We start from the raw sequence: 12,567 nt of genomic DNA on the forward strand, positions 1-12,567 counted from the left end.
CTTCTTTTCCTTCTTCCATTTTCTGCTTTTTCCTTTTTGGCTCCTCGTTTGTTATTCTTTTTCCAACTGTGGCTGCTGCTCTCTTTCGCTCCCGGATTCCCATTTTGTTCGTTCCGTTCTTTTTTTTCTCATTTCGTCTCTTTCTCTCATTTTTGTTGCCTTCTTCATTCGAGTAGTTTATATTATGCATTATTTTGCCTTCGCAGTTCGTCCATTCCACGTTGTTACCAATTCAATTTTCGACTCTTCTTGCTACGCATACAAGCACTATCCGTTTTTTCATGTGCCTATCGTTTTCCAAAAAATTCTTACTTGTTTTTTTTTGCTGCAGCCAGTCATCTCGGTGGATCATGTTAGGAGCAAGTAGTAGTGAAGAAGAAGATGACGATTTCCAGGATGATCACGAATCGCAGGTAGGTTTGCAATCATATCCAGGATCCTGCAAAATTTTTATTTAATTACTTTCGAATGAAAAAAACCGGCACCTAAAAACGTAATATTTCAGAATTTAGCCTGGTTTTGGCCGTTTTTCGAAGCTAAGTCTGTTTTTTTAGTGAAAACGGATTCTAGGGATTCTAGCGATCATATTGTTATCAAAAATCTGAATTCGATTCGGTCCCAAAAATAGCCAAAATTGCAAAAAGCCGTCAAGCTCCAAAACACAAACACCGCCGTCATTTGAAGAGAGATAAAATGGGATTTTCCCCTTTTTTCAAACAACAAACAATCCATTTGTGTATATCATCTTTTTTCAGTTTCAGCTGCCGATTGCGCAGGTCAAAAAGCGATCGTTGCTCTCGGGGGCGATGACACCAAGGAGCAGTTCACCGGCGCCGTCGGATTCTGTATCACAGACGAATTCATTGAAAAGGAACAATTCGAGTTCACAAGCTAGAAGGAAAGATTCTGTGCACAGTCAGACACCGGCAAGATCGGTTAGTGAAGAATGGGAGTATTGTAACCGTTCTAATAGAACGGCTTCCCCAATTTGAGCTAATTAATCTCGGTTCCTGTGAAAGCTATCAAAAAGTAGTCAACTAGCAAAACGTTTTTGATATAATTATAAACATTTTATCAGTTGACCGATTTTTGATATCTTGCACGAGGATACCGTATTAGGATAAAAACTGAAATATACAAAGAGTGAAGGTAAAAGAGAAATGAGTTGGAAAAGAAGAAGGACATATTGAATATGAAGCGTAGCATGAAATTCTTCTCTGAATGTTGCCTAGCAACCAGTTCAAACCAATATTTATCTCTAACCGGATGTTGCTTTCGAAATCACATTTTCACTTATTTAGAATTTTTGTTTTCAAAAATATTTGGTTATATAACATACTCAGTTTGATCCCGAACAAACTCCTTGAGTGACAAAAAAACATTTGAAAGAATATCTCTTTTTCTTCTATAAGCTCAAAAAACGAATTATCGGGTACAAAGAAGTTGCGTTACAAGTTGAATAGTTTAGCCAATGAAAATGAATTCTCCATCACCAATGCCACAGGTAAGACGACGAACAGTGTGTATATAGAGTGTCTCTTCTTCTTCTCTCACAAATAACACTTCTAACCACTTCTTCTTCTTCTCTTTCTTCTCCCAATTCTAACTCTCTTCTAACTTTCAATATGCAACCCAATCATTATCTTCTTTTTTGTCTTTCAATAATAATATTTGTGCTCGAAACCTGCCTGCTCCTAATTTTTCGTATTCTACAACTGAAATTCAAGACCTCCTTTCACACTTTGGAGAAGTTTGAATTATTAAAAAGTTTTTTTGGAAAAAAAGAAGACACCAGTATCTGTCGTTTAACACGTTTTGAATGGTTTCTGAGCACCTACATCATATGTTTCGAAATATGGAATGGCAATTTATCATTTGTATTTCTTTGTCTGCAATCAAATCTTGGAACATTTCATTAATAAATGTAAGAATGATATACGCCGTAAAAGCTGTAATAGAAGGGTTCCCTGATTTTAAACTTTAGCCAATTTTTCTCGGTTTTTTTGTCAGAGATATGAAAAAAGATGTCAACTGATAAATTGCTTCTCATAATATCAGAAGTTTTCTGTCAGTTGACACTTTTTTGATATCTTGAACGGGAATTGAGATAATTGAGCTCACACTTGACAGTCTTTTATTACAGGTCTTACGGTACTTAGAATAGTAATTTTTGTTGATTTTATACTTCTATTTAAAAAATTAGAATTTTTTCAAACCTTGAATCTATTGATAGAACTTTTCTACGATTCACTTTGAAAACTAATCAATTTTGTACTTGTAACAATTGTTTCACATTAAAATATTTCACTAACACTTCAAATTTGTAACTTCTAGCATGCATCACATTACATTCTTATTTTATTAGTCTCATCAATGTACCTTTTGATTTCAGGCTAGAACAATGTCCAACGTTACAAGGCCGGTGCTGCAGAACTCTCAAGAATTAGATGGTGAAGAGATAGAAGAAACTGAAGGATCAGGCACTATGGTCGCCAGTGATGATGGAGGACCTTCCTTAAGCAAGGAGGAACAAGAGAGAATAAAGTGAGTTCAGATAATGACGAGGAAAATTAATATAAATAATATATTTCAGAGCAGAGAAAGAAGAGGAAGAGCATAAGAAGAATCTTCAGATGTACGTGTTTATTGCAAGATGCGTAGCATATCCATTCAATGGACAGCAGACTGGTGATATGGCACGACGACAAATGAAAGTGAACAAACCGGAACTAGCGAGAATTCGAGAACGATTTGCACAGTTTTTGAGAGGAGAAACCAATATTGCGGCTGATGAGGCATTCACAAAAGCAATTCAGAGTTATACGGAAGTGTTTCTTAAATCAGAACGAGTGCAAAAAGTAGTGCATGCCGGTGGATTTTCTCAGCACGATTTTCGAGAAGTTTTCCGGTTGATTATCGAAAAAAGGGTTAGGAGTCTACCGGATATTGAAGGTCTATCAAAGGATACAGTACTAAACTCGTGGTTAGCAAAATTCGATGCGATTATCAAAGGAGATGAAACGGATCAGAATAGAAATGCAAGGTTAGTTCAATTTGTGACTGGATGAAATGAAATGTCTTATTCAGAGGACGTTCACGAAATCCGAACAGTGCAATGTCGGCAGACGCAGTTCTTGGAAAAGAGCAACTCTACGATGTGTTCCAGCAGATTCTAGGGGTTAAAAAATTCGAACATCAAATAATTTTCAATTCTCTTCAACTGGATAATCCAGATGAACAAGCAGCAGCTATCCGAAGAGAGTTTGCAACTAGGGAAGAGGCGTTGAAAGATCCGATGAAGGTTTGTTGTCAAAAAGGTCTTTTCCAGATCTAATGAAAATTATTCAGATGAAAAGATTAACACCAAAGTTTGTTGTAAAAGACATGGAGACGTTGTATATGGATGAAGTTCGAATGTCAATCAACACTTTGATCGGAAATCTAGAAACAGTTCCAGTGACGACACGAGGACAAACTGTAGGCAAACGGAAAGATAAGAGTCGGTTAGTGAGAAACTATCAAAAGCAATGGAAACCATTTATTCCTGTTATCCACTCAAGCACTAGATTCTGTTGGAACTAATTTTTTTCCCTTTTTATGTCCATCCGTCATTCAGTCCCTCGTTTATTTTTTCAGAACTCAAACCAAAAACAAACGGTATGTGTTTCGTTTGAATCCAAATATTTTTGATTCTGATTATTTTTCAATCAAGCCAGCATCTATAAGCAAGCCTTCACACACAAACGAGCTCTATTGAAATTGAGCACGCTCACGTGTCATGCAAATAGAGCGCACTTACTAACTTCTACCGTAACGTGCCTGTGTTAACCTTTCTAACTTTCTCTTCTCCTCTTCTTCTGTTCAATATGCGTGTTTCTGAAGGATTCGTTCATTCTGAAACACACGGTGTTATTATTCTGGTACGAAAAAATCGGAGCTGGGGAAGATAAACGCCGATGGTAGTGACGGAAAGTCCTACAGCGACAACTACCGTAACCTTAAAAAAAAGTTATTTTCTGAATTTATTCTCTCGACTTTCGTACGTTTTCAGTCAATTTTTTTTTCACTATCAACCATGTTCATTTCCCCACTTGTCTGGGAAAAACAGAGAACACGAAAAGCCAAAAAAAACAAGAAAAAATCAATAAACATGTTTTTAGCCTACGTTAGTTGTCGTTGTGTGGCCTTCGCCCACGGCCACCGACTTTTCTCTTCCACACATCCAATTTTTGTACCAGAATAATACCGTATTGATGTTCTACTTCTACTCTTCTGTTTTTTTTCTACTTCTTCTACTTCTACTTCTACTTCTTCTTCTTTCCGATTATTTTACTTCATTTAGAAGTAACTCTCTGTTCAGATGAAACCTAATAATCGCTCACTAAGTTCTTGTCAACCACACATCACACAAACTTATCTCGTCCTTCGTCTTTGAAATCGTTTTCGTCCGACTGATTCCACCAAAATCCACCACCAAGTAATTCACACCTGTATGAATGCTGCCATGTGTCTTTCTAAACCCCTTCCGTCCATCTAATTTTCTCTTTTTTAGATCCCGCAGTATTGAGGATTTGTCGCTCTTCAACAGGTTTGTTTTCTAAAAAAAGAGTCTGAACTCTCCCAGTTCCCACACAAATACACCAAGAAACCCCTCTGAATCCCTCTTTTTTGCCTCTGATTACTCTGATTCTTTTTTCTTTTTTTCTTCACTTTTTGCTGCTTCCCTATTTTTATGATGCTGCTTTCCCTGTCTTGAACCCGTATCACACTAATTATTTTCCTTGTTGGTCACTAAACCACATCCAACTTTTTTCTGTGCACGAAGGAAAAAAGCAATGAGCGCCTACAGTAATCCGCCAACGCCTGTTCGATTTCTTTTCTATCCCGCTGAATGCATCATATCAAAATTGCTGCTCTTATATATCTCTATGCGCACAAATTGGAATGTGTTTCGGCCTAAAAAATGCTGGACAACAGCGAAAAAAGCATGAAAAGCCTCTGAAAAAACAATTTCAGCCGAAAAAAAAAATCTATTCGCTTCCTATCTGAATCGCGGAAAATGTTTTCGAGTCAAGCCTCAATGTGAAAAATCGTGTTCTGACCCGCTTTTTTCATGAAAATGTGTTTGTTTCTTTCGGTTAAATGGCACTGTTCGCACACCAATCGCTCGTTCTTTACAGCTTGAAACGAAGAACAAGTTCTGGAAGTTTGAACAAAGGAGACAGTGATGATGGAGATGTGACACTGACGAAATCAGATGTATCGCTTGCATTGAGCATGGAGGTACTGTACATCAAAGGTGCATGAAAGATAAAACGGTTTTAGGTTGTGGTTATGGAAGTCCAAGGTCTAAAATCCATCCAACCAAACAAAATAGTATATTGTGTCATGGACGTAGATGGGCATAAACTCGCAACAGATCATGCTGAAGCATCAAAACCAAAATGGGATACACAAGGAGACTTCACCACAAAAACTCCATTGCCAACAGTCAAAGTGAAACTATATACAGAAGTCAAAAGTCTAGTATCATTTGATGATAAAGAATTAGGAAAAGTGGGTTTTGGGATTCCAATGGATCAGTATTGATAACTCTATGATTGTAGATTATGATCACACCAACCCCAAACTGCTCAAGGAATCCCGAATGGTACACAATGACACTTCCGAAGAATAGTCAAGATTCTAGCCTCAAGATTAGAATAGCGATTCGAATTGAGAAACCACCGAATCTCAAATACAGTGGGCATTGTTGGTGTATCGGGAGAAACTCTTGGAAGAAATGGAAGAAGAGATTTTTCTGTTTGGTGCAAGTTTCACAGTACGCATTTGCTGTGTGTAGTTTTCGAGAGAAGAAAGCAGATCCGACGGAATTTATTCAATTGGATGGATTCACGATCGATTACATGCCAGAATCAGATCCAGGTAAACCAGAACCAAATTCGGGAAGCAAATTCAGGATTTATCGGAAAATTCGAAACATTCGAAAAATTGAAACAAATCAGAAAAGCTGAAAAATAGAAAAAGAACCCAAAAAGCTCAAAAAACCCCTCAAATTTCGAACATTCCAAAAATTCCGAAAAATTGAAAAAAAAAACTCAAAAATTGCAAAAAAAACGAAAAATTGAAACAATTCAGAACTTTGAAAAATTAAAAAAAATTCAAAAACCCCTTGAATTTCGGAAATTTCGAAAATACCAAAAATTCGAAAAAAAAATTGCAAAACTGCGAAAATTTTAAACAATTTGAAAAAAAAAGAAAAGCAAAAATTAGGTGTTAGGAAGTTTTGAATTTCAAGAGAGGTGTCCCAAGAACATAGTTTTCAGAACTGTCTGCACAAGGTGGGAAGCACTTCTTCACTGCCATCAAAGAAGGAGATGAACTCAAGTTTGCCACGGATGATGAAAACGAAAGACATCTTTGGGTTCAAGCGCTTTATCGGGCTACAGGACAAGCATATAAACCAGTACCGCCAAAACAGTCAACGATTGCTCCAAAGGCTCAAGGATTCCAAGATAAAGCAAGCAAACATGGGATGGATGCTTTGATTCAAGCAGATTCTATAAACTTTGATCATGATCATCTTTATTCGGATATTCAGAGACTTACTTTAGATTTCCGAATCAACGAACCAATTTGTTCTCTGGTATCTTAAACAAGTTAGACAGGCGTCGAAAAATATTATTTTGTAGGGATGGTTCTCTCCTGGTCAAGCGTTTGTTTTGGAAGAATACTCTGCTCGTTACATGGTTCGTGGATGCTTCCGACACGTCACTCTTCTCTCGAACCTTCTGGATAAAGCTGACGATGGATTATTGATTGATCCTGCTCTCATTCACTATTCCTTTGCATTCTGTGCATCTCATGTACATGGAAATAGATGTATGCCAGATAGACAAGGACCAGAAGGCGTTGGAACTGTGACTTTAGAAGAGAAGGAGAAGTTCCAGGAGATTAAAGAGAGATTGAGAGTCCTTTTGGAGAAACAGATCACTAACTTCCGATACTGTTTCCCATTCGGAAGACCGGAAGGTGCTTTGAAAGGGACGTTGGGTCTTCTGGAGAGAGTTTTGATGAAGGATGTCGTATCGCCAGTTCCACCAGAAGAAGTCAGAGCAGTTATTCGGAAATGTTTAGAAGATGCTGCCCTCGTCAACTATACCAGGATCTGCAATGAAGCTAAAATTGAACGTAAGTTTTTGAAAATCTTGGAACATTTGGAAACGATTGACTTGACTTGTTCAGTCTTGTCAGAATGATCCAAGAAAAGGCAGATTGTCTTTTAATGTATTTAGTTACAGAACGAATGGGAAATGATGTGTCTCCAGCTCAACGTATAGAAGATATGATTCGTGTGACGGAATTCTGCATAGATCTGCTGAAGGAGAATGAGGAACATCATGGAGAGGTAAGTAGTTGATAATTAAATTGGAATGCCTCTTGTACGAACGCATCTCTTTCCTATCCTCTTTCAAAATCGAAAATTCGAAAAAATAAATCAGGTATTTTAGCAACTCCGAGGGGTATGTTCTTCAATCTTGCGACCTCTTCTTCTGTCCGTTTGTTACCCATTTTTGTGTTTTTCTTTTCCCTTCATTTTCCCAATTCTTTTTTTTTCGCTTTCAGTTTCATTTTATCCTAAATTACAGACTTTTTAAAACTTTTTTTCTGCTGTGCTCCTATTTTCAGTTTTTGAGTTTTTTACAACAGGTTATTTGTTAACTCTTCAAAACCTCAATTTTTTGCCAAGAAACCTTCTATATTTTAGTTTTTTATAACTCAAAAATATGTTCCAAATTTACAATATTAGTGGTACCGTAAAACCTGAAATAGAAGTGCCCCTAACTTTTAACTTCGAGTCAATTTTTCTCAATTGCTGCGAAAAATATAGAAAAGCTTTTAAAGGTGGGGGGACAGGAGATTTTTCGTAGTTTTTTTGTAGCTAGAGTATGCATTCTACCGTCACGGTGTTCAACTCTTAATGCCACTCTGCGTACAGCCGGCGTCCTCGCCTTTATGTATGAAATCGGGCGCTGGCTGCCTTTTTGCCCGCGTGGCTCAGTCGGTAGCGGCGCCGCACTCTCAATCCTCGCCCATGCTAGCTCAACTCCTCGAGGGGCATATTCAGACGGAATTTCGAGAACAATATTTTTTTTTCTTGTCTCCCCACCTTTAACTGATAAATTGTTCACCTTAACATCACCAATACTTTATCGGTTGACACAATTTAGATATCTCTTATGGGAGCCGAGTTAATTGAGCTTAAACTTGACAGTATGGGGCCCTTCTATAAGAGATTTTACTGTAATTTATGTTAGATCAGTGCCGTTCTCAGCGTGGTTCCTATATTTTTTGATTAAGCTTCAGAATATATTTGTTTTTTCTTTCAAATATCTATATTTTCAGGCGTTCTCATGGTTCTCGGATCTTCTTTCGGATCATTCGGAAATTTTTTGGTCTCTCTATTCTGTAGATTTGGATTCAGCATTGGAAGTTCAACCACATGATAGCTGGGATTCCTTCCCTCTGTTCCAAATGCTCAATGATTTCTTGTTATCAGAGCGTAAGCAATAAAACAAAACATTTCAGCTCTCCATCATGAATTTTTCAGCAAATCTCAAAGGAGGAATCTTCCATAATAAATTGGTTCAACAATTCCAACCACTTGTTGTACGGTACATTGATTTGATGGAACACTCAATTGCTCAGGCAATTGATAAAGGATTTTTAAAGGAGAAGTGGGAGTCTAGGAAGTTAGTTATTCTTTGTTCTACCTTGAATTGAAAATTTCAAGTTCCTCAACTTCCAGAGAAGGATGTGCAACATCTGAAGACATTTACTGGAAAATGGATGCGCTTCACACTTTTGTGATTGATCTCAATTGGCCAGAAGAGGACTTCAGAAAGTATTTGCAGACCAAAATGAAAACTCTTACCTCTGACTTGATCTCGAAAGTTTCTGATTGGTAATTTCCTTTGTCTCTATGAACTCCTAATTTCAATTTTCCATTGCAGCACATTCACTGCCTTCGACAGTTGGATGCAAAAAGCAAAGAAATCAACTGATTACATGCTTCCATCGGAAGTTTGTGTTCAAATCAATGTGATGTTCAGTTCGAAAAGTCGTGCAGTTCGAGTGACTGTTGATTCTGGAGAGTACAAATATCAATCAAAACTCGATGAGACTCTTGAGACAATGCTCAAAACCATGGAATCTTGTATTCAAGAGAAACTTCTCGGTGTTCTCGAATCAGTACTCTCTCGTCTTGCACGATATGACGAAGGAAATCCGATTGGAGCAATTTTGAATATTGCTCCAAAGCCTGCATCGATTTTCAACAAATTGAAGACAATGGCAGGTGACACTTCGGTTCAGTCAAGCAGTTCAACGGTAGGATTGAAACCATACTTGTAAATTGGGCCCTATCATAGTTTCTTTTAGAATCAATATTTTTGAACCAAATAAATTTGATATGATAGAATTCGCAAAATGTTACTACTTAGAAAACTGTATCTTTTCTAACTATAAGAACGAAGTTAAAGCCACAAGGCTCCAAAAAGTAGTAGTCCTTGCTTTTTAGCCCTACAAAAAATATTCAAAATGTTTCAAATTGTCTGAAAATTTGAGAGTATAGGAATCAAGACATTTGCTTTGGTTTGTTAGTTGACAACTTTTCCGAAAAATCAAGTCCTGAGAAGATATGTCACAAGGAAGACACCATGGGCCCCAACCAGCCGGAAAAAAAACGGCAGGCCGGATCAGCGATTGTATAGCTTATAACTTGGTTCATACACAAGATGCAGCTTTCTAAACAGTATCATTTTGTGATACTCGTCGAGTTCTATCATAATATCTAATTTAGTTGGTTCAAAAACATTTTTTGTAAAAGAAACTATGGAAGGACCGGCGAAGGTACGCCAGGGCCCTGTTCACAAGTATGATTGAAACGAATTTGACTGAAAACTCTGTGAGATTTTCAGAGACAACCACTGACTGCTCAACAATCATCCGGACAAATTGGAAACTCGTATGTGACATTTTTCCATGGGTGTACAGAACTTTTACGACAAGTTATCATTGATGAAATCTGGGTCAATGGACTATTTGAACACTGGTTCGTTCATTGAATATTTCAGATATGAGTTACAGTAACCCGTTTAGGTACGACAATCAAATGAAAGCAATTAACGATTGGCTGACTGAACGTCTTCAACAGTCTTTAAGTGCAACCCAGTTCATTTCTCTTTCCAATATTGTGAAAAAGGTCTATCAAGATTTCGCAATGCAAGGAATTGATGAAGAAAGACTCAACAGTAAAACATATCAATCCATCAGTCGACGACTACAACTTGAAGAATCGAACTCGCACATTCAAGAAGGTATACGACGGCTAAAAACCTAAAAACCAATTGTTTTTTTTGAAATTGATGTTGTTATTGTGATGTGATTTTTATTTTTCTTTTTTTGGAATGAACTCAATTTTTTTCGCTTGACTTTATGTAGAAACTTTATGAATGACCTGTTTCTAGTTATGTCATCTGAATTCTCGGCTATTGGAGTTTTTTCACAAACGATTTCCACTGAATTACGCACCTGGCATCCGAACAAGGGAGAATGGGGCGGAGTCACCCGCACGGAAAACATAGTGACGCGCGGAACCCGGAGTATGTCGGTACATCGGCTGCATGACCTCCCTGACTGCTAGCAGACAACTAACTCTGGTTCCTCTGCATTTGACCGTGAAAATCTTTCGCCTTTTACTAAAGATTTCCGTGCAAAGGAGCAAACTCTGAGTATTATAATCAATTTTTGGAGTCCCCTCGAAAGAGCGGGACAAAATTACTATAATCATCTTCTCGTTGTAAAGTAGATGTACTTGTGAAGTTCTATTGTAGAGATATATATTGATCTTTATCTAATTTCCTCTCCCAATTTCACTATCATTTCGTTTTCAGCAGCCACCAATGGATCCGCTCAAGGATCTGTGTTTCCAACCTCCCTTGGCAATGCAACTGCCGCCGTTTCAAATATGTCTAGCATGGTGGAGGGAGCAGGAGCCAAGATGTTTTCTCTATTCAAATAGTTATTTATTTCTCTTTCGCATGCAAATTTTCTCTCTTTCTAAATAGTTTCTTTTCGAATCACAACTCTACGTGTTTTCTGTGCATTATGGAAAGATCAACCTACTCTCAAAGGCTTTTAAATCTGTCGCTTCTTTTTTTAGTTCATCTAATTTCTAACTGGTGATTCAAAGATCAAAAGTATTTTTTTTCTAATTCTACTACCCCTGTCTTTCGGAATCTCTCACCAAAGGACCTTCTCTCACCCGTTGTTCCCTCCGTTTCAACTTATCTCTTCCGGGTTCCAATTGCTTATTTTCAATTATTTCAAATTGAGATTTTCTAGCTTTTCATGTCAATCATCTGCAAATTTCACTTATAATCAGCTTTTCAGAGAAGTGATTCTTCAAATCATTGCTCCAAGTACATGTAATTGTAATTTTGGTGGTTTTTAAATGTCTTTATAAAGCTTTTTTGGGGAAATCGAATGAATTTTATCTGGACTAGAGCACACGGGCCAGATTCAGGTGAAACACGAATTCAAGTCAGGAGAATCAAGATTTATGGTTAGTTTATTTATTGTTTGATGAAGTTTTTCAAGCTCGCAAACTCCTTTTATATACAGTGCGTTGCAGGTTCTTACGTCCACCCATGTTTAGGGTCATAACTTGAGAGCTGTTAGAGGTTTCGGCCTAGTCGTTCATTTTTGCCAGCCCTTTGCAACAGTTTATACGTCCACTCCAAATATCAGTGGATCACGACCTCCAGCGAAGACGGAGGTGCCCTATTTTGATTCTTCCTTCTTGGAAACAGGCTTGGAAAAGAAAAAAAAATGAAATAAAAGATGTAAAAAAAGGATTTATTGAAAAAAATTCAAATACTGATATTCCTGAACATATCAACACAAATGATAAAAAATGACAAGTTTCAAAAGTGTACTGATTAGCCAGACTTTCGTCTGTTGATCCCTTTCGCCACGTAGAGGCTCAGTACATGAAAGGGAAAATGGGTTTTCACTGGGGGAAAACACCAACACAAAACCCCTGCCTCCGAGGAGACAGTTTTCTAATTTTCAATAGTTCTTTTTCACTGCTAAAAAGCTATACGATCGCTATTTATTGTTTTTGTTCATTTGTTTCTTTTTTCTTTGATTGAGTCTTTTGCAATAGGGGGACGTTCAGTGAAAATGATTTCACCTAGCCATGAACCACCAAACATGGCGACCCTGAGGGCCTTTTGTAACTTTTTTCGCATCCGACTAATCGAAAGAAAAAAGCAAATGAAACAATAAACAGCTTACGCAGGGAGCTTCAGGGCAATCAAAAAGTGCTAGTGAAAATTATCAAACTAATTCAAAAAGTAGGATTTCTCAAAGGATTATTATTTTTTTCAATACGTGGAATTTTTACAACGTGGACAGAGGTAGGGGGCGTGACCTAATATTGATTGATTTAAAGATTTATTGCGTAACGTGTGAAAAGTTTTAAAAACTCGAAAATTGAAATTA

At 37.4% G+C, this 12,567-nt stretch overlaps 1 protein-coding gene across 1 annotated transcript; it reads left to right on the forward strand.

The window, feature by feature from the left end:
- Positions 1-350: 350 nt before the first annotated feature.
- On the forward strand, positions 351-10,402 carry Cbr-unc-31 (the record flags this gene model as incomplete). Its single annotated transcript, XM_045235793.1, has 20 exons — positions 351-413; positions 762-935; positions 1,469-1,504; positions 2,393-2,544; positions 2,594-3,043; positions 3,088-3,301; positions 3,349-3,503; positions 4,553-4,588; positions 5,181-5,283; positions 5,326-5,556; positions 5,607-5,925; positions 6,327-6,646; positions 6,693-7,191; positions 7,302-7,408; positions 8,407-8,563; positions 8,612-8,753; positions 8,810-8,965; positions 9,015-9,390; positions 9,981-10,114; positions 10,162-10,402. 20 exons carry the CDS (start codon positions 351-353, stop codon positions 10,400-10,402), a joined length of 4,065 nt encoding a protein of 1,354 aa, XP_045097543.1.
- Positions 10,403-12,567: the final 2,165 nt, after the last annotated feature.

The sequence above is a fragment of the Caenorhabditis briggsae genome (genome assembly GCF_000004555.2).
Source record: "Caenorhabditis briggsae complete genome, chrIV, whole genome shotgun sequence".
Lineage (NCBI taxonomy): Eukaryota > Metazoa > Nematoda > Chromadorea > Rhabditida > Rhabditidae > Caenorhabditis > Caenorhabditis briggsae.